The sequence below is a fragment of the Salvia splendens genome, chromosome 20 (assembly GCF_004379255.2).
Source record: "Salvia splendens isolate huo1 chromosome 20, SspV2, whole genome shotgun sequence".
NCBI lineage: Eukaryota > Viridiplantae > Streptophyta > Magnoliopsida > Lamiales > Lamiaceae > Salvia > Salvia splendens.
The window spans coordinates 22,596,496-22,619,651 of record NC_056051.1 but is presented as its reverse complement, the minus strand read 5'-3'; the positions used below and the strand labels follow the sequence as shown (position 1 = coordinate 22,619,651).

At 37.6% G+C, this 23,156-nt stretch overlaps 1 protein-coding gene across 2 annotated transcripts; it reads left to right on the top strand.

Moving 5' to 3' along the window:
- Positions 1-13,661: 13,661 nt before the first annotated feature.
- On the top strand, positions 13,662-15,824 carry LOC121782938 (glycine-rich protein A3-like). 2 transcript variants are annotated; one of them, XM_042180951.1, is made up of 3 exons: positions 13,662-13,784; positions 14,498-14,744; positions 15,290-15,824. In XM_042180951.1, the coding sequence occupies exons 2-3, from the start codon at positions 14,519-14,521 to the stop codon at positions 15,547-15,549; spliced, it is 486 nt and encodes a 161-aa protein (XP_042036885.1). In that variant the 5' UTR covers positions 13,662-13,784; positions 14,498-14,518; the 3' UTR covers positions 15,550-15,824. The 2 variants fall into 2 exon arrangements, with proteins under 2 accessions (XP_042036885.1, XP_042036884.1); XM_042180950.1 differs by lacking the exon at positions 13,662-13,784 and adding an exon at positions 13,793-13,870.
- The last annotated feature ends 7,332 nt before the right edge of the window (positions 15,825-23,156 follow it).

Genomic DNA, 23,156 nt, shown 5'->3' with positions numbered 1-23,156 from the left:
TTATACGCACATATAAATAATTTTTTTTCTTTTTTTTAAATAAAATTAACTCTTATATGAAGGAGGAAATTACAATTAATGTCAAGAGAGCTCGAACTCAACACCTTATACAATAATGTCTAAGCTGCTTGCCGCTATGACAAAGGCTCTGAAAACGCACATATAAATATTTTATGCAGAAGTGTTCTGCACGTAAAAATATGGGCTGGGTCTAGAGTTAAAAATTTTGAATTGTGATTTTGCAATTAATTTCTCATGATCTAATATTCATTTTTTATTGTTCCATGTTTTATCGATAACTCCAGTGATTAACGTCACAAGTTTTAATAATAAAGTATGAGAGAGATGAGAAAAAGTAGATAAAATAGAAGAGGAAAAAAGAAAAAAGTTGGGTAAAGTATGATTGAAGAGAAAAAGTGAATAAATGGTAGGTATAAATTGTAAATATGTAGGAATGTAAAGATAATAATTTAAGAGAATTTTTTTTTCTTTGAATGGAATTATTTTTTATGGATATCTGAAAATAAAAATGAGACTGTTTTTTATGGACGGAAGTATATATTACTCCCTCTATTCCATACCGAAACTCGTAAAATCAGCATGCAGAGAATGAATCAATACAATCGTACAATAATATCAATGTATGTAAAAAACTCAATTAGCTTATGTTAAAAACTCAATCAACATATAGTTGAATCATGATGAAAATTTTTTTATAAAATACAATTTGTAAATATTACACAATCAGTACATATTAGCTCAACATATATGGGTTCCACTGGCATGTACGCTAGCTTTAATTGATGGGAACTAACAACTAGGCTCGGGCTCGGGCTCAGGCTGGGACCACTATGTATACCGAAACCCAGGCCTAGCCCGGACCAACAAAGACATGTGTCTAGGCCTGGGCTGGGCTTAAATGTCACTGGGTCTCACCGGGCCTAGGACGGCCTGGCCCACTTGACACCTCTACGTAGGGGAGCAACTTATACTCCCTCGCCCTATTAGAGATGAAACATTTATTTTTCGGTACGAGATTTTATGTACTGTTGTTTTGTGAGTTAATATAAGAGAATAAAGTAAGAAAGATGAAAATGTACAGATGATATTTTTGTTTGAGGAAAAATTTCGTTTAATAGAACATCCCAAAAAAAATGTTTCATTTTTAATGCAACATGGAAGGTTTAATCCGAAATGAATTAAGGTCTCAATCCAAGTAAGTTTCCTTCTGGTCCCCATTTTGAAATTGAGTCATTTCATGAGTGGACAATAGGAAACAAATTTAATACTCCAAATTAAATTCTAAAGGACCTACATCACGCGTTTATTACTATTTCCTTTTCTCAATTAACATATTTTCATACGACATACTAGTATTTGCTTTATATAGTAAAGAATTTGATACTCCCCTTTTAAACGTAAAGAATATGCAACTTTAATTTTTAACATAATTTCTTAGTATAATTATCTTCACAATAGTATTACTCAAGTACATAAAAACTTGCACATGACTCACCTTCTCATGTCACTATTTCCTCTTGGCATATCTCTACCTACAAATGAAGTGTTCGCATTTTTTTTCATGGAGACATTAGGGCATCTGTAGCTCCACACATGCTAATGAATATCATTGTGTGTTTTATGGAGACATTAGAGCATCTATAGCTCCACACATGCTAATGAATATCATTGTGTATTTGTATGTGTATGGGTCCTGTTAGGTTGAGATTTTTTAGCTTAATTGAGAATTGAGATACATTTTCAGCCACTCATCTGCAACATTTTCGAAATGTCAACTGCAAGTAGATTATGTCAACTCGGGGGTATTATCGTCAATAGCCTGCACATCAAATGTCAACAACTTATAGTTGACATTATATGTGTACAGTTGACATGAATTGTATATGTAGTTGACATTATGTGTGTAGTTGACATGAATTATATATGTAGTTGACATGGATTGTACACATAGTTGACATTATATGTGTGTAGTTGACATGAATTGTATATGTATTAGACAAAAAAAATTAATTTTTTTTAAAAATAATTAAAAAATTAAAAATTAAAAAAAAAATTTATTGAATAAAATGTACCATGAAATTACCATTCTGCCCTTTCATAATTAATTAATCTAAAAATATTTTCCATGTGGCAAATTCTGGTCCACTCATTTAATAAAAATGAGTGGCTAATAATGCATCTCAATTCTCAATTAGACTAAAAAATCTCAATTGATCACAACCCTATATATATATATATATATATATATATATATAGGGGAGCGTTATTCTCCTTTTCACATCTTAGATCCTTTTTCCTTCTTAATATTACGCGTTAGATCTAAGGCATCAACGGATCAGATTGATTCTATAAAACTGGTTCTGTGTTGCATTATAGAAGGTGGTTGTATGCATTACAGGGTTATTATTGACATTTGACGGAAAAGTAACTGCCACATTTTGGTATCTGCGAATAATGCACCACATGGTCACGAGTAATGCATATAATTGACTATATAATGCACAATATGTGAACTGCAATGTATACGAATAAGATGTACCATGTTATGATGTTTGGACACACGTTTCTTGTTTCCCCTAAGGGTTTAATAAGCTTAGGGGCTAGGGTATAGTACGTAGACACGTATGTAATCTTCACATGGTAACAAGTAATGGATATAATTGACTATATAATGCACAATTTGTGATCTGCAATGCATACGAACAAGATGTGTTGTGTTATGATGTTTGACACACGTTTCTTGTTTCCCCTAAGGGTTTAATAAGCTTAGGGGCTAGGGTATAGTACGTACGCATTAATAACAAATTATAAAACGATACGAATAATTCACCAAATTGTCACGAGTAATGGATGTTATTAACTATATAATGCACAATATGTGAACTGCAATGCATACGAATAAGATGTACCATGTTATGATGTTTGACACACGTTTCTTGTTTCCCCTAAGGGTTTAATAAACTTAGGGGCTAGGGTATAGTACGTAGACATTACTAACAAATTGTTGTTATTGGAATATACGTATGTGCATTATTTGGTTTAGGTAGTGCATTATGTAGCTGTTACTTGTCATTATCTCAGTATATTATGCATTATTAGAGGTATTGTGTATATGGGTTAATCAACGGATTGAAGATTACATACGTGCATTTAGTAATGTCTACGTACTATACCCTAGCCCCTAAGATTATTAAACCCTTAGGGGAAACAAGAAACGTGTGTCAAACATCATAACATGGTACATCTTATTCGTATGCATTGCAGTTCACATATTGTGCATTATATAGTTAATAACATCCATTACTCGTGACAATTTGGTGAATTATTCGTATCGTTTTATAATTTGTTATTAATGCGTACATACTATACCCTAGCCCCTAAGCTTATTAAACCCTTAGGGGAAACAAGAAACGTGTGTCAAACATCATAACACAACACATCTTATTCGTATGCATTGCAGTTCACAAATTGTGCATTATATAATCAAATATATCCATTACTCGTTACCATGTGAAGATTACATACATGTCTACGTACTATACCCTAGCCCCTAAGTTTATTAAACCCTTAGGGGAAACAAGAAACGTGTGTCAAACATCATAACACAACACATCTTGTTCGTATGCATTGCAGTTCACATATTGTGCATTATATAGGCAATTATATGCATTACTCGTGACCATGTGGTGCATTATTCGTAGCGGTTTCCAGCCATTATTAGATTACTATTGTACCCTCATAATGCACAAAATAGGACAAATAATGCAACACGGGATTAATTACCCAATGTTGATCTTGACCGTCCATTTCTCTAATCTAATGGCTGATATTAAGAAGGAAAAAGGAGGAAATATAGGAAAAGGAAATTAATACATCCCTATATATATATATATATATAGAGTTGTGGTCAATGTCGAACCAATCTTAAAGACCGAACTAGAGACCAAATCTGGGCCATTAGATCTAGTTTTTTTTATGAGATGTGCTGTTATGTAAATTTTTCGGTCTTCATTATAAGCTCATTTTACTTCATTGTATAGATTTATTACTTCATTCCGTACGTAATACCTTGAAACTACAACATGTTTTTACTTTCTTATAGTAGGTTTTGAAATGATTCAACATATGTTTCATTTGAATTCATAGACCTGAGTTTTTACTTTATTTACATTAAAAATGCAATTTATTCAAGTATGTTTATTACTTCATTCAGAAACATTATTACTTCATTGGATAAGGTTTTTACTTCATTCCAGTAGGACTTCAAATACTTCTACACATACTTCATTCAAATAATTTATTACATCATTCCATGTGTTTATTACACCATATCAGCGTTGCGGCGGTGGTGATAGATATTGTAGAGAGAAAAAACGGCACGCGACGGCGAAACCGCATTTACGTACTGGAATGAAGTAATAATCCTACTGGAATGAAGTAAAAACCTACTGGAATGAAGTTAAATCTTCGTAACATGTTAGTATGACTTATTTACCTTCGGATGAATTAAAATAGGCTCGTGATGAAGGCGAAAATAATTGATAAATTTGTGTCTCTCATCCATAAAAAACTAGATCTAAAAACCCTAATTTGGTATGGTTCGGTAGTTCGGTCTTTAAGAGTGGATTTGTGAATAATGGGACCCTATATATATATATATATATATATATATATATATATATATATATATATATATATATATATATATATATATATATATATGTTAGTGATCAAGATATAACTAATCTTAAGTGTATAACTAGAGAACAAATCTCAGCCACACATCTTAATGGAACAAATATTATTTATTTTAAGAATACAAAATAGTCCAAGGGTATTTTTGGAAATTATATTATGGAAAATACCAGAATTAAGCGGCAATTGATAAGTAGGGAGGAGGGCTGTTCTCTGGCGATGACGGCGTCCTCCGCCGTCAATTACACATTATTAATCTCTCTCTCTGCCTCCAATTTCATATTCCTCGGATTTTCAACATTCGAATGCTCTACGGACCCACCACCAATTCAGATCTCTGTCTTTTCCAGGTGGGGATATCCATCTTTGTTTTGTTATTTTATTTTATTTTTGTTTATTTCTTGGCTTGATCATCGTCGCTTTGATTGGCTATGGCGTTGATGTTGGACCAAAAAGGGGAAAATTTGGCTTCTTTGTTTTGGTAATTCATGAATTTGATTGATTTCATGTAGGAAAATTATGTGTTTTGATTGATGTAGTTTGAATGTGTTTCTTCCCCTAAAGGCGTCCTCCGCCGGGCTGTTCGCGGCGATGACGGCGGTGGTGAACAAGCTCCAACCCTTGCAGCTCGCTGAAGATATGGAGATGCAATGGAGGGTGATAAATTGAATGGCTGAGTCATTTCGTATGTAAAAATGATAGTTGTTGAATATTTGATAATGAGTTTGGAAATTTATTGTTGAACAATTGATCAAATTGTATATTGTTGAACACATCACTCTTATCATGATCTTACTTCACTCTTGTTTACAAAACACATCACTCTTAACATGATTTTACTTCACTCTTGTTTATGAAACACATCACTCTTATTATGATTTTACTTCACTCTTGTTCACAAAGCACATCACTCTTATTATGATTTTACTTCACTCTTGTTCACAAAACACATCACTCTTATTATGATTTTACTTCACTTTATTATGATTTTACTTCACTCTTGTTCACAAAACGCATCACTCTTATTGTGATTTTACTTCACTCTTGTTCACAAAATGCATCACTCTTATTGTGATTTTACTTCACTCTTGTTCACAAAACGCATCACTCTTATTGTGATTTTACTTCACTCTTGTTCACAAAACGCATCACTCTTATTATGATTTTACTTCACTCTTGTTCACAAAACGCATCACTCTTATTATGATTTTACTTCACTCTTATTCACAAAACACATCACTCTTATTATGATTTTACTTCACTCTTGTTCACAAAACACATCACTCTTATTATGATTTTACTTCACTTTTGTTCACAAAACACATCACTCTTATTATGGTTTTACTTCACTCTTGTTTACAAAAGATAGTGTCAATGTTATTAGTTTGACATATAGTTTGACACATATAATGACATGAGAAAATTTTATAATTTTCGGATGAATACATCTATCTCATTTATATTCTAAAAGACAAGAATACAATCCCAATAAAACTGGCAACTCTGCTTCTCTCACTATTTGACTATTATTAGTCCTCTACAGTGATCTCCAATAAAGTTGTAAGCCTTGGTATTCTGTATCCCCTGAGCAGCAGAGATGAACACACAACACTCACAGATGACAGTGCCATGCAAGCGCCGGCGACCCACGGCGGCAGCCTGATTTTCAGAGAGGGAAACAGAAGCCCGACTGCTACTGGGATCGCAACTACGTTGTACTCCATTGCAAACACGTAATTCACACGACAAATCCATAGCCGTGAACACGTCTTCCAAGCTGCTTCTCATCAGCACGTAATCTGCTGCCTCTATTGCAATATCCATCCCCGCTCCTATCGCCATGCCTACATCTGCTGTTGCATCCCCCACCGGCAAGCTCGTCGCCACTCTTCTCTAACTTGATTTTTGGCTATGCAATGACCATAATACCCCGCGTTGTTATTATGGAGTAAATTTGTGATGGAGGGAACTAATTTCTCCTTAAATTCGAAAATTAATACTAGCCCTTGATTTTTTTGATCTTGTGGCTATGATTTGTTCTCTAGTTATTTGGTTAAGGGGTATTTTCCATAGATCACTACTATATATATATATATATATATATATATATATATATATATATATTATAAATGTAATCAAATGCAAACTTTAAATATTGTAGAAACTCTAAACTATGATCTGAACCGTTAGAAAATATCAACAAATGACAAAATAATAGCAACAAAAAATGTCAACATAGTGTCAACGGTTGATGTTGTGTTGACATTGTGTTGAAACTGTGTTGACATTTTTTTTTGCTATTATTTTATCATCTGTTGATATTTTCTAACGATCCAGATCATAGTTTAAAACTGTGCCGTCGGCCGGGTTGGCGGACCGGGTTCAGTTGAAGAGCGATTTGGAGGCGGGGGTGCTTCCGCTGAATAGCTGGGCGGAGCTGACATCGGAGGTGGACGTGTTGCGGGTGTTTGAGATGACGAAGACGGCGGAGATGTATTGTTTTCTTGGCATTAATTTGATGCAGACAAGTATTGAAAATTTGAGCTGCCAGTAGCTATACAGTAGTATGTGTATATTAATTTATATTTCTAAATAATGAATTAGGTTTGTGTTAAGATGACAACACCATTTAAGCTGACACTGTACTACCAAGGACAACCATTAGATTTAGGAGCAAATTCAACCTTAGTCTGCCACGTGGCAGACTTGCTTGCATATGTATCGTAGATTGTTTGATTATCTTTGATTTCTTATCGCCGATTGCTTGAAATCATATGCCGAGTTGTTTGCCTATATATCGTAGAATGGTTGCATATGTATCGTAGATTGCTTGCCCAAATTGCCATTTTAACTATGGTGTCATCATAGTGTTTTGATTTCGTATCTCATATTGCTTGAAACTATATACCGAATTGTTTACCTGTGCATCAGTTTTAAAAATATACTACGATAGTTGTTTACGTGCAAATGATTTCGTATCCCATATTGCTTGGAACCATATACTACTCCCCTCGTATCTTATATTGTTTGGAACCATATACTTTCTTATTGGAAAATACTACTCCCCTCGTTCCCAATTATTGTACCACTTTGACCCGGCATCAATTTTGAAAATTTAATAAAAAATTAATTGAAAAAATTAATTAAAAAGTTTGTTGAAAAAATTAGGCAGAAAATAATTGGGCCGCTTTTCAGAAATTAAGCTCTTTTACGGGCTGCATTGACCCGATTACCCGGCTGTTCCTTTCCAATTTGAGGACACTCACATCTATAAATATAAGGGATAACTGCCTTAAAAGTCACCAACTTTGCCCGAATTCCGGTTTTTCCCATGAGCTTTAAAATTGGCATATAAAGTCACGAACTTTGCATTTAGTCTGGTATTTCTCAACCCAACCCGACCCTGTATTTTCTGGCAACTCAAAATCCTATGTGGCATGCCTGAATATTGACGTGTCCGGTATCCGAAAATCGTAAAACGACGTCGTTTCTAACACCTTCCTCCAGCTCCTCTTCCTCCAGCTGCTGCCCTGCCTCCAGCTTCCCTTCCTCCCTTCCTCCGCGAGCCCTCTTACTCCGCCGCCCAGCACCGCCACCAGCTCCATCGTCGACAACGCCACCACCGCCGCCGCCATCGTCCTCCAGCACACAGCCGATCGTACCTCCGGACTCCAGCATCGTCCTCATAACCATTGCAAAACCACAACTAAAATCCCTTTCCTTCAATCAAAGTTTCAATTGCTACTCCACCTGATTCATCTGCTGAATTTTCCCTAAAATTTCTAATGGCATCAAGCGCAAACAAGAACATCAACGCTAAGCTGGTTTCGCTTTACTTTTTCCTCTGTATTTAAATCCATTTCAGCTTTAAAAGATCACAATTTTCAACCCGTGCTTGATTTAATTCTTCATCAACACCATGTGTTTGTTTGATTTCTTGCCAATTTGAGTTTTTGAAGTTTCCAGCAGAAGAATTTGTGCCAATTTTTGATAATTAGGTTTACTGCTTGCAATTTTACGGTAGTTAATTCTATGCATTTGATGTTTTAATTTTGTGTTTTAAGTTTTTTTAAGTTTTTTAATTTTGTGTTTTAAGTTTTAAGTTTTTTTAATTTTAAGTTTTAAGTTTTAAGTTTTTTAAAGTTTTTTTTAAAGTTTTCAAATTTTGTGTTTTAAGTTTTTTTAAGTTTTTTAATTTTGTGTTTTAAGTTTTTGTGTTTTAAGTTTTAAGTTTTTTTTTAATTTTAAGGTTTAAGTTTTAAGTTTTTTAAAGTTTTTTTTTAAAGTTTTTTTGAGTAATTGTTTTAAGTTTTTAAGTTTTTTAATTTTGTGTTTTAAGTTTTTTAAAATTGTAAGTTTTTTATTTTTTAATTTTGTGTTTTAAGTTTTTTTAAAGTTTTTTAATTTTGTGTTTTAAGTTTTTTTAAGTTTTTTCTATTTTTTGAAATTTGTTTTTAAATTTATTTCTTTAATTTTTTCACCGTCACTACATGATATCCATGTAAGCGGCCACGAGACGCCACATCATTTAAAAACGACACGTTAGCTCGCCATTTCGCCGGAAAAATAATCATGGGAAATCGGCGACTAAATGCAAAGTTCGTGACTTTATACGCCAATTTTAAAGCTCGTGGGAAAAATCAGAATTCGGGCAAAGTTGGTGACTTTTAAGGCAGTTATCCCTAAATATAACGAATCTCCCACTTTCAATGTTTATACGCACATATAAATATTTTATGCAGAAGTGTTTTGCACGTAAAAATATGGGCCGGGTCTAGAGTTAAAACATTTGAATTGTGATTTTGTAATTAATTTCTCATGATCTAATATTCATTTTTTATTGTTCATCTTTTATTCATAACTGTAGTGATTAACGTCACAAGTTTTAATGAAAAAAATAGTAAAGCATGAGATAGATGAGAAAAAGTAAATAAAATAGAAGAAGAAAAGAGAAAAAAGTTGGGTATAAATTGTAAATATGTAGGAATGTAAAGATAATACTCCATCCGTCCGTGAAATATTGTCTAGTTTTGCCATTTTGGTTCGTCCGTGAAAAGTTGTCCACTTTGTTTTTTTTCTATTTTCGGTAAATGATTCTCACTTTCCACCAACTCTTTACACTCACATTCTATTATAAAACTAATACTATAAATGTGGAATCCTCATTCCACTAACTTTTTCAACCCACTTTTTTTCACATTTTTTAAAACCCTCGTCGAGTCAAACTTGGACAATATTTCATGAATGGAGGGAATAATATAAGAGAAATCTTTTATTTTTTAAATGAATTATTTTTTACGAACATCTAAAAATAAAAAATGAAACTAATTTTTTTGGATGGGAAGTATATATTAAGTTGCTAGCAAGAGTAATTGTAAAACATTTTAATGTTCACTAAAAAAACATGTTATTATTGTATTAATACTATTTTGCCAAAGGAGTCCATCACAATCAAGAACTTATCCAAGTGAGTAGACGTCACCACGGTTCGGGAACCGGCGGTTCATGGTTCGGAACCGCCGGCTACGGTTCAAGATTTTCTTGAACCTGAACCAGCCCGTCCTAGGTTCGACAGTTCCGGTTCCCGAACCGTGAATTGGCGGTTCATGTCAAGATCCGGAACCGTCGGTTCCTGTCCGGTTCGGCGGTTCATGTATTTTTTTTGTTAACATTGTAATTCAAGTAAAAAATGTAAATATACTTGCATAAATAAAATTAGAATAATGCGATGTACAAATGCAATTTTATTGATACAAATTACAACTTTAAAATTACAAATTACAACTTTAAAATTAAAAATTACAACTTAAAATTTACAAATGAAAAGTTAAAAATTATAAATTACAAAATACTTGAAGTCTTGATTACAATTTACAAATTACAAGGATGGGAAAATTAGAAGTCGGAACTGAAAAGATCTCATTGGCCATTGATGCAAGGATGGGAAAATCTTTCTCGTGTGATCCCCACCAATCTAGGACGTCGATTTGTTGGGGAACGAGACTTCCTTCTTCATCATTGAAAGAAAAGTGTGAGTCAAAATATAAATCTAACTCACTTGCCGAATTTGCCGTCCTTCCTCCACTGTTGTAGCCGTATAGGTCCGCCAATTGGGATTGGGCGTCAGGGTCATCAACTTGGAAGAAGCCAAAGTTATGTGTTTGACGGGGAGTCTAGGTCTCACTTGGTGGGTACTGTTGTACTTGGCTTCGTAATCGTGAAAGAGAGCCCGCAAGTCGAACTCAAAATTTATTTGCAGGGCTGAGAGGTGGGGGAGGTTTATTTGGAATGTTTGGGCTAGGTTATTTGGAATGTTTGGGCTAGGTTTATGTTGTTGTCGTCATCCTCATCATTCGATTGCAAAGCTCGGAGTGGTTCAAGATCAATAGAAGCCAAATTGTTGTAATAAAATTCTAAAATTTTTAAAGTACCAACTAGTCTCCATTTTGGATCCAAAACTTTTGCAAGCAAAAAAACCGTTGGGATCTCATTGAAATACTTAAGCCATTTTTCAACCATATAATATAAAACACGCATTAATTCAGGATTTTTTAAGGAATTTTTCATTGCAGTTTTAAAACCAAATGATATATACATGCAATGTTCTAAAACATGAACGGATGTGCAATAATACACACCTGATAACTCAACGGTGGCATTTCTAAAACCTTTGAATAATTTAAATAAACTCATGATTTGATCCCAACAAGAAGAGGTAAGATATAAATCATCTACAGGGAATGTTCTATAAAAATCAACCAAATATTCTATATGATCTAATGTAGAATGCAACATATAATATGTAGAGTTTCATCTAGTAGACACATCTAAAGTAAAAGTTGTGTACCGTATTTTCTTCGAATGTCAATACTTCTTCCACGCCTTGCCAATATGAGGCTTCCAGTGGATCAAGGATACAGCTTTTGTAATAGGTTGAATATGTCTTTGCCATAAAGACAAAACATCTTGTACACATAAATTTAAAATATGACATATACATCGTTGGTAAAAATACTTACCACTTATCACCGGGGAGCAAGCCGCAATTAATTCGGGTATACTTGCAGTGTTAGCGGTTGCGTTATCAAAACCAACCGAAAATATTTTATTGCATAAATCATAATCATTCAAAACTTGAATAATTAAATATGCAATTGCTTGTGTGGTGTGTGGTGAAGGAAATTGTCTAAAACCAATTAAACGTTTATTTAAAGTCCAACTATTATCTATAAAATGACATGAAATTCCCATGTAAGAATTTCTTTGGAAAGAATCCGTCCACACATCAGAGCAAATATTAACTTTGTGTCCCAAGTTAGATAAAAATTTTCCTACTTCTCTTTTTTTATCAAAAAACTGCCGGTTGTTAGATCTTTGAGCAGTTGAGGGGGGAATTCTTTTTGTAGCAACATTAAATGCGGTTTGCATAATAACTTCATATTTTTGTCATTAAAAAAATTAAACGGCAAATGCTTCATTGCCGCCCATCTTACCATAGCATCGGTAACATTTTTAGGATCATATTTAAATAGAGGCGTACCTGTTTGAGACGATGAGCCGGCAGGGAAGTTTATTTGGCTTTGGGACTTAGTATGCCCATATTCCACGGGATGTTTTACCTTCAAATGGCGATTGAGGGTACCATATCTCCCACCGGTTCCAAATGGATAGACTTTCTCGCAATAGTTACAATATGTTTTGAACTCACTTGTCTCTATGGTAGTGGTCGGATCATTAGGATTTGAAATTACCACTGGGACCTTCTTGTAATGTTTGGTGAAAATATCGGATTTCAACTTTGAAGGCATCTTCTTCTTTTGTCGTCCTGAAGGAGGAGGAGCATCGGCCTCCTCATCATTTTCGCCAACTTGGCCGGCGCTAGAAGGGGGAATTGATGCGATCCATCATCGCCTTCGTCCGATGATAGATTCACATCGTATTCGAAATGCGAAGCCGAATGTGAATGCCCCCCTTCTTGGTCGGTGTCGGCGAGGGCAAGTAACAAGGCTGCATTTCGATCTTCTTCCTCCTACGAAAATTATACAATTAAGTAAAAATACTAACAAAAATAAAACACATAGACACATAGATGTTAAAAAATGAAATTATGAATTTAATAAAAATGAATTTAAAAAACAAAAACATATTAGAACTTACTTGCGCTCGAAGAGCGGCTCGCCTTCCTACCTCCTCCGCAACTTGTGCTATAGTAGGGGCACGACGACGACGAGTATCACTTTGATCTTGGGCCCTTGCCCCGATCATCACGACGACGAGATGAAGACATGATATTTATGGAAATTGAAAGTGGAGAATATAGAGTAGTGTGATTGTGTGAATATGATAACGTAAACAACGTGAGTAAATTATGAGCGCAAATAACGTAAACAACTTGAGCAATTAGAGAGAATGATGGCTTGAGAATAGAGAAATTGAGATTGAGAAGAGAAAGACTTGTTAACACAAGAATGGGGTGAGTAGAAATGAAGAGGAATGGGGTACTTATAGGGGGAAAATGTGATTAAATTAAATAAAAAAATTTCAATTCAAAAGTTTGAAAATCCTGCGGAACCGCCGGTTTTTTGGACGGAACCGCCGGTTTCGTCAACGGTTTCTGACAAAAACCGGCGGTTTCTGAACCGGTTTCTGAAAAGGCTAGGGTGTTGGTCGGAAATAGGCCTGAAAAGCTGTCAGGAACCGCCGGTTACGGTTTGCATGAAATTGAAACCTGAACCGGCTCGGGGGAACCGGCGGTTCCGGTCATGGTTTAAACCGTCAACGACGGTTCCGGTTCCGGTTCCGAACCGCTGGTGACGATTCCGGTTCGGTTCGGTTCGGTTCGGTTCGGTTCGGTTTGGGGACCTCTACAAGTGAGAGTATTCCAATGCGAAAAGTCAACTAAGATAATCAAATAGCCACGTGTCATTGAGCAGAAATATCTACAAAAAATACGTCACGAACTCGTCTAAGAAACGCGTGGAATCGAAACTCATTTCCCTGAGTGCTGAGTGGAGTAGTAAAATTAAACATTCTTCATCTCTCACATTCAATTCTTCCGGATTTTCAAGGTGATCTCTCACGTTCTCATTTTTTTTCTCTTTAATGTCGCATACTGGTTTTTGTTGAACTTTCATTTGTAATAATACGCAATTAGGTGAGTGTATATATGGCAGTCGTAGATTTGGTGATTTCCTGAAGTTTTGATCAGTTTGTGCGATTGATGCTTTTGTTTTCTTACATGTATTTTGAATTGATTAAGATCTTGGTAGAAATTTAGGCGCCTTAATTTTGTGAAATCGGTTGACTAATTTCAACCTTGCTTATCTTAAGAGAAATTGAATGAAAATGTTTTTTAGGTTCAGAAATTCAGAGTGCATGATGTTTCCTTCTTTATGTTTTGTATAATAAATTTGAGTTTGGTTGTTTCCTTCTTTGTATTATGTATAAGATGCTTGATTTTGGTTAGTAGAGAGGGAGTTAGTAACAGAAATAGAGCATTGTGCTCTGCTCATCTGTTAATTGACACATTTTCTGGTTTCTTCAAAATTATATGCTTTATTATACAGGGTTTGAGAGTAAGAGATTGATTTTAGTTGATATATCTGTTCCACTGTTTTAGAAAATTGTCTTGTGCCTTTGAGTTACGTTCATAAGCTATTCATCTTAATTAAATGAATGTGATTCAACTATGTTCTATGCTATAATCTATGTATAGGTGAATGCTATTTGCTCAAATAGCTTTACATATGCTCACCATCCCATCTCAATTTATGGTTTGTAGCATCGAGTAAGATCAGAGAAAATGGGAGGTGGAAAGGACAAACATGATGAATCTGACAAAGGGCTCTTCTCTCACGGTCACGGCAGCCATTATCCACCGGGGCAGTACCCACCAGCAGCTGGAGGGTACCCTCCACAAGGAGGCTATCCTCCGGCTGGATATCCTCCTCAGCAAGGCTATCCTCCAGCTGGATATCCTCCTCAACAAGGCTATCCTCCAGCCGGTTATCCTGGTCAACATCACTCAGGTGCTGTACCTTACCTCCACTTTTCGTGTATTTATGCTTGTGATATGCTGAAAGGTAATGTGTTTAGTATGTATTGCACTCTGGTGGATCAGTTACATGTTGACTTAAGTCTTAAGTGCATCTTGATGTGGTAACTCTGGCTTGTTTGATAAATAGTTTCCTGTCCTGGTTTGACGGATATGATTAGGACTGAGCTTGGAAACTCTCTGTTTTGTGAAATATTATATGTTTGAAGACTGTCAAGTTAAATTGGTGTGCACATTTGCGATAGAAAAAATGGAATTCCATGCTTGTAAAATGATACTCCTACTCTTTCGAATGCCAATTCAGCATCTATTTACTATCTATCTTTGCTATGGAGTTTGAATGACATGAATATTAGTCCTTTGTTCCATCTGGACCGTAATCAGCCATCCTTCAGTATAAGGCTTTGTGTTATCTATATAAGTTTTCTGGCTCTAAAGATATTGATGCAATATGAAGAGTTTAGTAAATGACATTGTATTTGTCGATAGCTTGCATCTCACTGAGGTTTCCCCTTTCAGGAGGAGGACACTCTATTGGAGGAATAATAGCAGGAGGTGCTGCTGCTGCTGCTGCCGCCTATGGTGCCTCCCACATCGCACATGGATCACACGGAGCTCATGGAAACTATGGCGTTAGTCATGTGCCTCATGGCATGATGGGGGGCCATGTTGGTCATGGGAAGATGAAGCATGGCAAGTTCAAGCACGGGAAGTTTGGTAAGCACGGTAAGCACAAGGGCAAGGGCATGTTCGGAGGCAAAGGCAAGAAGTGGAAGTAATCCCTCCATTGCCCTAAAACTGTGACTTCTATATAAACCAGCCGGTTATGCTGATGTAATTTCCTTTCCTTTTTTATTAACGTATAAACAAAAGCGAGTAATATGTTGATCGGCATTGTGTTGTGTTGCCAGTGCCCTTCTATAGTAAAGCTCGGCCTCATGGCTTTAGAGCTGCTGGTCTTTCTTTTTTGTGTGGCTGAACCCTCTTAAATCGTTGCTGGTTTTAATGTATAATATGTGAAAATTGAAAATTTACATATGTTTTAAGAATTTAATTCCATCTTGTGTTTATGGAGACATAACCCTACATGAATCAATGAACTGTTGTTTATGCGAAGTTATATCCAAAAGTCAGATTTTTGTGGTGACGTGTATTTTGTTGGTGATGGTTTTGTTTCTGTTATTTTCATGTAAAGGTATTCCAGTTTGTTCTGTTTCTTTTCCACTCAAAAATCATAATCATAATAGCGTTTGTTTTATGCTGAATTAGTTGTTGCAAGAACTGCAAAAAGTTATAAGAGTATCCACATCGCAAGGACGGACTAGCACTAGGACTTCCTAAAAACACCTTCTACCACGTCATAAGGACTTCCCACTCCACTCCCATATCACTAGGACTTCTCACTGTACAATAGTGGACTAGCACTAGGACTTTCCAACAACACAATTTCACATTTAATATACGGAATTTAATACGAAATTCAAAATTTGACACGAATACGAGGAAAATGCAATCATAATTACATTAAATTAAAAACATTAAAAAAACAATTATATCAATGTGCATTCTTCCACACCCATAACTCTTCAATTATATCCTGCTGGAGTCGAATATGGGCTTCTTGTTGGCGCATGTCGGCATGGGCTTGGAGCCGCCCGGTGTCATCATGAGGTATCCCCATGCGTACATTGGCGGTGGCCACGCCGTGGCTTGGCCTGACGGCATCTTCATTGGTCCAATCAGTCAGTTCTGAACCTTCTTATTTGACAATCATGTTGTGCATGATAATACACGCATACATGATATTAGCAATGCAGTAGTCATACCACAAACAGGTTGGGCCCTTCACCGCCGCCCATCGAGCCTGGAGCACACCAAATGCCCGCTCCACATCCTTGCGTGCTGCCTCCTATCGGCTCGCAAAGTAGACCTTCTTATCTTCGAGCAGACATCTGATCGTCTTCACAAAGAATGACCACCTAGGGTATATCCCATCCGCCAAATAGTAGCTCATATGATGCTGGTTGCCGTTGGCAACAAAGCTGATGGTCGAACCAACGCCCTGGCACTGCTCGTTGAAAAGGGGCGACTGGAGGACGTTGACGTCGTTGCTCCCTCCGGCTACCCCAAAATATGCATGCCAAATCCAAAGTCAGTAGTCAGCTACGGCTTCGAGGATCATCGTCGGATTCTTGCCTTTAAAGCCGGTCGTGTAGTGACTCTTTCAAGTGGTATGGCAGTTCTTCCACTCCCAATGCATGCAATCTATACTGCTCAACATCCCAGGAAACTCGTGCACCGTCCCGTGCATATCCATCAGTTCCTGACAGTCTTGGGGGTAGGCTTCCGCAGGTAAGTCTCCCCGAATATTTGAATAACGCCCTAACAAAAATAATGGAGACATTCGCGAGCAGTGGTCTCGCCAATGTGGAGGTACTCGTCGAACATGTCGGCCGCGCCTCCGTAGGCCAACTGCCTAATTGCGGCAGTGCACTTCTGTATAGGCGTGTGTCCGGGTCTGTCACTCGCATCCCTCCTAGGGCTGGCAAAATATACCGAAATACCGAAATACCGCACTTACCGTACCGAAAAAATACAGAAAATACCGCATTTTCGGTATACCGCATCTTTCGGTACGGTATGATACCTTACCGTTAGATTAAGGTACGGCAAAGGTATGAATTTTGCATATACCGCGGTATACCGCATCATACCGCATTATACCGCAATTACGGTATATACCGTAAAATTACGGTATATACCGTAATTTTGCGGTATATACCGTTAATAATTATATATATTTAATATATTTATTATTTATAAAATTATAATATTTAATATATTTATTATTTATAAATCAAACAAGTATGATTTGCGGTATACTGCAACACGGTACGGTATACCGCAATGTCGGTAAGGTAAAGGTTTTCAAATATTGACATACGGAATTTTCGGTATACCGCCATTGCGTTATACCGAAAAATTCGGTAAGGTATAGGTATGACATTTTCTCATACCGCAATTTGCGGTACGGTATGCGGTATGACATTTTCGGTGCGGTATACCGTACCGTGCCACCCCTAATCCCTCCTGAACCGGAAGTACTTATACCGACGCTCTAAAGCATTCACGATACGCATAAATAGATCTCGGTGCATCCTAAAACGCCGTCGGAAGAAGTTGTCACCAAACCGCGACTGCTTGCTGAAATAGTCCTCAAACAACCGTTGGTGTACAGCGACGTGGTCCCGGGGTACTACAACTCGATGCTGGATGGGGCGAGGTATCACCGGCTGCTGCTGCTGATAAACTCGTGGTTTAGCAAGTATTTTGGGTGTTTAACGTGAATATTTCAGTGTTTTGTAGCATATTACTTGAGTTTGCATCCATTATCCACTACTTTAGTATTTTGATGAGTTTGTCGAGTGTTTGGAGCTAAAACATGTGAAAATGACTTGAAAACGAGCTTGAAGGAGGATTACAGAAGAAACGCCCGACCGGGCGTTCTTGCTTAAGAGAAACGCCCGCCTGGGCGTTTGTGCAAAGGAGAGACCGAATCCAGAGAATTCGCCCGACCGGGCACTACTCCTCGGAAGAATCGCCCGACCGGGCGATGTGAAGGAAGTATAATTCTCGACTGTTCGCCCGACCGAGCGTTTTGGAGACTTAAAATCGTCCGGCCGGGCGATGTGATCGGCTAGACTTAATTGATATTATTTCCGTCCCGGGTATAAAAGGAGACCTAGGTTTCGACACCAGAGACAATACACACGCCCCCAGGAGCAGTTTTCACATTGGAGAGCAGGTTAAAGCGACAAAGAGTCCGATTCATCAACAAGGTTGAAGACGATGACGATTTGCCCACTCAATCCACCATTGGGAGTATCTTGATTAGTTTTCTTATGTTTAGTTCACTTTCCATGGATTTATCTTGTGAATTTGCATTGAATATGAGTAGCTAAATCTCTTGTAGAGTTTTGGTGAAGACTACAATGAACGCTTTTGATTAATATAAGGACTTTTGATTACCTATGCTCTTGTGATTCCTTTGATCCATTCTTGAGCTTTGCCAATTCAATTGCTTAGCTACCAATTGAGTTTGTTGACCTAGTTTTGAGTAATCGAGAGATACCTAATTAGGATTGATAAAATAATGAACAACACCTAGATAATTTGCATTCGAGAGAAGGAATTCTAGAGTGAGGGCTTGAGCCTTTTGTTTTAAGGAGTTAATTGTGAAGTATTAGAAGGAGACTTCAATATAAATGGTTAATCAACTGGTTGGGTGCACTCCAGAGAGGGCTTAGCCTAGACTAGCGGCTTTCCTAGTAATCCTAGAGACTTCAATTTAGTAATCTAAGTTGTTGAATTGTTCACATTGTGTTCGTTGTAGTTGGATCCAAAGCTCTACTTCACTCTCTTATTTGAAACATATCCTTTGTTGCGTGCTTTTAACTTGTTTATGTTTAATTGTTTTTTTATAATCAAATCAAACCTTCGATTTGTCTAGATAGTAGTTAACATCGGTCCGTGGTACTTGAGTTTATACATCTTGTCTCTGTGGAATACGATACTCTTGCTTGCTTTGTGCTACACTAGCCTCGTACACTTGCGGGATTTTCTTGTGATAAAATAAGTTGAGTCAAGTTTTTGGCGCCGTTGCCGGGGACAATTTGTGTTAATCTAGCTCAATATCGTGGTGAAGATAGAGATTACTAGTTTAGACTTTATTACTTTAATTTTTATTTTATTTTTGAGCTCTCACATTGAGTTTTCTTGTTTCAGGTTGTATGCACACACGCTCTAGGGGTCTACCTTTAGAGCCTATCGATCTTGAGATCGAAGCATCCAACAGAAGGAGAAACGCTTTGAGAAGGCTAAATCAAAGGATCCGAGTCTCTTCTCCGGTCCAGAGACGATCACCTTCACCGGTTCAAGAATCACCGTCACCAGCTCACTCCCCTATTCAGTTTGAGCCACATTCTCCTATTCTGATGGAGAACGTAGAGGGGAATGATGTTCCACCACCTCCTCCAACGAATGCTCAGCTTCAACAACAACTCGAAGACCTGCAAAGGCAGTTAGATCAAAGGCAAAACGTGGTACATGTCCAGAACATGTATGCCTATCATGGGGTGGCAAACCCACCTGTTGGCAACAATGTTAATGCCAACACGTTTGAACTCAGGAGATGACTACTTCAGATGGCGGAAAACAATGCTTTTAGAGGCCGACCCACAGAGGATCCTATCAAGCACCTCACTAAATTCATCCAGATCTGCAACACGACGAAAATAAATGGAGTCACAGATGAGCAGATCAGATTAAGGGTGTTCCCTTTTTCTCTGGAGGATGATGCCAAGGATTGGCTGGACAGTATGTAGCCTAACTCCATTCGCACGTGGGATGCCATGGTTGAGAAGTTCTTAGAAAAATACTACCCACCGAGTGAGGCGTTGAAGAGGCAGTCTGAGATTATTTCGTTTGAGATGACTCCCCAAGAGAGTATCCGAGGAGCTTGGGAAAGATTCAAGGGACTGATGAAGAGGTGCCCCAATCATGGGCTGAATCCGACGCATCAAGTCCTAGCATTCTATAGGGGGTGTCTGCCTGAAGCAAAGCGTGAACTGAACCTGAGCGCAGGAGGATCATTGCTGAAGAAGGGAGAAGCAGAGGCCATGGAAGTGATTGAGAGAGTAACATCTAATGATGAAGGCTGGAACAACGAGAGGAGCAGAGTACACAGGGTAGCCTCCGCCGCAGAGAGCAGCCATATGGACAACATGTATAAACAGATGGAACTTGAAGTGGTAGAATCTTTCGCTCGAATTCTAATGTCGAATGACTAGACTCAGGAGTAAGCAAGTGTGCACATATGAGAATTAATGCAAAGCTCGGTCCAGACACAACGCTCCTTAAATCCACTGGATCACTGGGTCCAGGAACTCAAGAGAACTACAGTGTTTTTATCGTTGGACACACTCGACTCCCCTTCAAAAATAAATCCCTCAACCCGAATACTATGAATTAGTATAGGGAAGTGGGGTCGATCCCACAGAGATGGATTCGTAAAGTAGTGCTAAAAGACTATGGAAACAAACGGCTGCTGCCACGCAAAGGGGTTGAGATTTTAACTATCACTAGATCTAGGCAAGAAATGTAAACGCTAGACCTAGGACACAGAAAACTTACTGGAATCAGACATCAAATCCGAAAAACACAATTACTCCCTAGACTAAGTAAACAATTGCCTAATCTAGCTAAACAGAAAGCAACTAAAAGTGGGGACCATGTTTCCAGAAATAGCAAGTACGGTAAAAGCTGCAGACAACCAACCTATGCAATTTCCTAACCAACTCAGACGCGTAAATGCAGAAAACAGAGCATACCCCTGGATTCGAACAGAATATAGAAATTTGGACGCCGGAAACTTGCTACGAATCGGAAATACACCAGATCTACGTAAACTAGGCGAAATGAAATGAAAACACGTAAGTGCGGCATAAAATTAAACACTCCTGCTCAGCATCACGTCGGACGCTTAATCCACTCCGGATCCAAGCAATCCAAACTCAACAATCAACAAAATCAACTCCTTAACTCCGATTCTAACAGATCTGCTCCGATCACCGCCAAATTCCAACAATCACGAACAACTCCACAACAATAACCAGACAAAACCCCGATTCATTCACAAACCAGCTCCATTCTCCCAGATTCAACCATTAACCTGCAATAATCCAGAAATCAACCAACTCCAACAATCCAACTCCAGAATTTAAGTAAACACAATCAAACAACAGTAACCATCACGATCGACGTAAACGGAAACGGAACTTGCATAAAAGTAAGAAATATCCAGAAACAAAGAGGTCCGAGCTTCGAACAGCGAAGCTCGGTGAATTCAGCAGAAACGAAAGTGGAAAATAAATCGTTTCTTCACCCTAAGAAGGACGGTGTTACAACCAAATCGAAAATGTATGAAAGCTAGAGGTTAACCCCCTAGTGTGCCCTCAATTTCCCACCGAAAGAACCCAAGAGTGTGAAGAGAATGGACTAAGCTACAGGCTGTTAGCAAGGTCTCCACCGAGAAGATCCCTCCAGCTTGCATGCTTCTTCCTTTTATAGATACGGACATAGCCTTCTAGAGTCTTCGTAGAAATCCCTATTCTACCCTTCAACTCCGAGGCTTCCTCCGTCAAGCAATTTCCTTCATAATGTCCACTTTTTCGCCAGTTTCCTAGGACCATGCAAGCGTCCTTTTCTTTTCCTGGATCTAGCGAAAACCTTCACACACCTGGCTTAAATCGTGCGTTAGACCCAGTAATTTCACGAAATAAAACCCCTAGACCGATGCATGAAATTAGCCTTATCAAACTGCTCACACTTAAACCATGCTTGTCCTCAAGTATGAAAGACAAGAAAATAGGAATAAGGCGAATTTCAATGCATGGTTACCAAGTAAAATCCTAAAAAGAAAACAAACTCCTAAACCTAAACAACTACGGAATTGGAAAAGAAAACAACACAGAGAACAGAAACACAACAAAACAAACAAGCATGAACTAGTTTCGAATTTTAAGCTACTATCCCCACAAGTTTAAGTTCAATCTGATCGATTACAGTCTTCAAATCTTCCCCTTTCCTTCGTCTGCCTAAACGGTCCGTCAGTTTGTCAAGATAGCCTATCGATTTCCCATCTGTTAGGTTCGCTCGATCACTCATTCCTCACCAGGGATGCTAGGATCAAAACGCTCCACAGTTAAGGTTATACCACTGATGCGTCGGGTTATGAGAGTTTTTCCCTTCTTACTTCTCCTTTTCTATGAATTTCCCTGGGTCAGGCTACGATTTTTCTGCCCTTTAAGGATTATAATAATTTTTTTCCTCATTTTTTCTGTATTATGACCCCTTTTCCCCTGGACTTCGTCCAGCTTATACCTCCATTTTCTGGACTTCGTCCAGCTTATACCTCCATTTTCTGGACTTCGTCCAGCTTATACCTCAATTTCCTGGACTTCGTCCAGCTTATACCTCCATTTCCTGGACTTTGTCCAGCTTATACCTTCTTAACCCATTTATTTTCTCCTTCATACTCTACTCCCTAAGCATCGAGTGGCAGCCTAATTTTCATGTTAGCACAAAAGGTGTTTAGGCTTATAACTCACTTTTATAGTAGGGCTGCACAGCTAGGTTATCTAAGGCATTTTCCATCGTCCTAACTTCATTCAGATCGCATTCGGCTTATTAAGGAAGAAGGTGTCAAAGTTGATCTGCTTTCTTTCTTCAGTCACTCTTACTAAGGGAAACCTGCCTTATTATCTCACTAGCTCATGCGAAACACACATCCTAAAGACTCTAAAACAGAAAAAATACAGACACATAC

Excerpts from the sequence above, each read along its gene's own strand:
- LOC121782938 (XM_042180951.1), top strand. The coding sequence starts at position 14,519 with ATGGGAGGTGGAAAGGACAAACATGATGAATCTGACAAAGGGCTCTTC. Across the intron at positions 14,745-15,289 it reads TCCTGGTCAACATCACTCAG|GAGGAGGACACTCTATTGGA; the intron begins GTGCTGTACCTT and ends TTCCCCTTTCAG.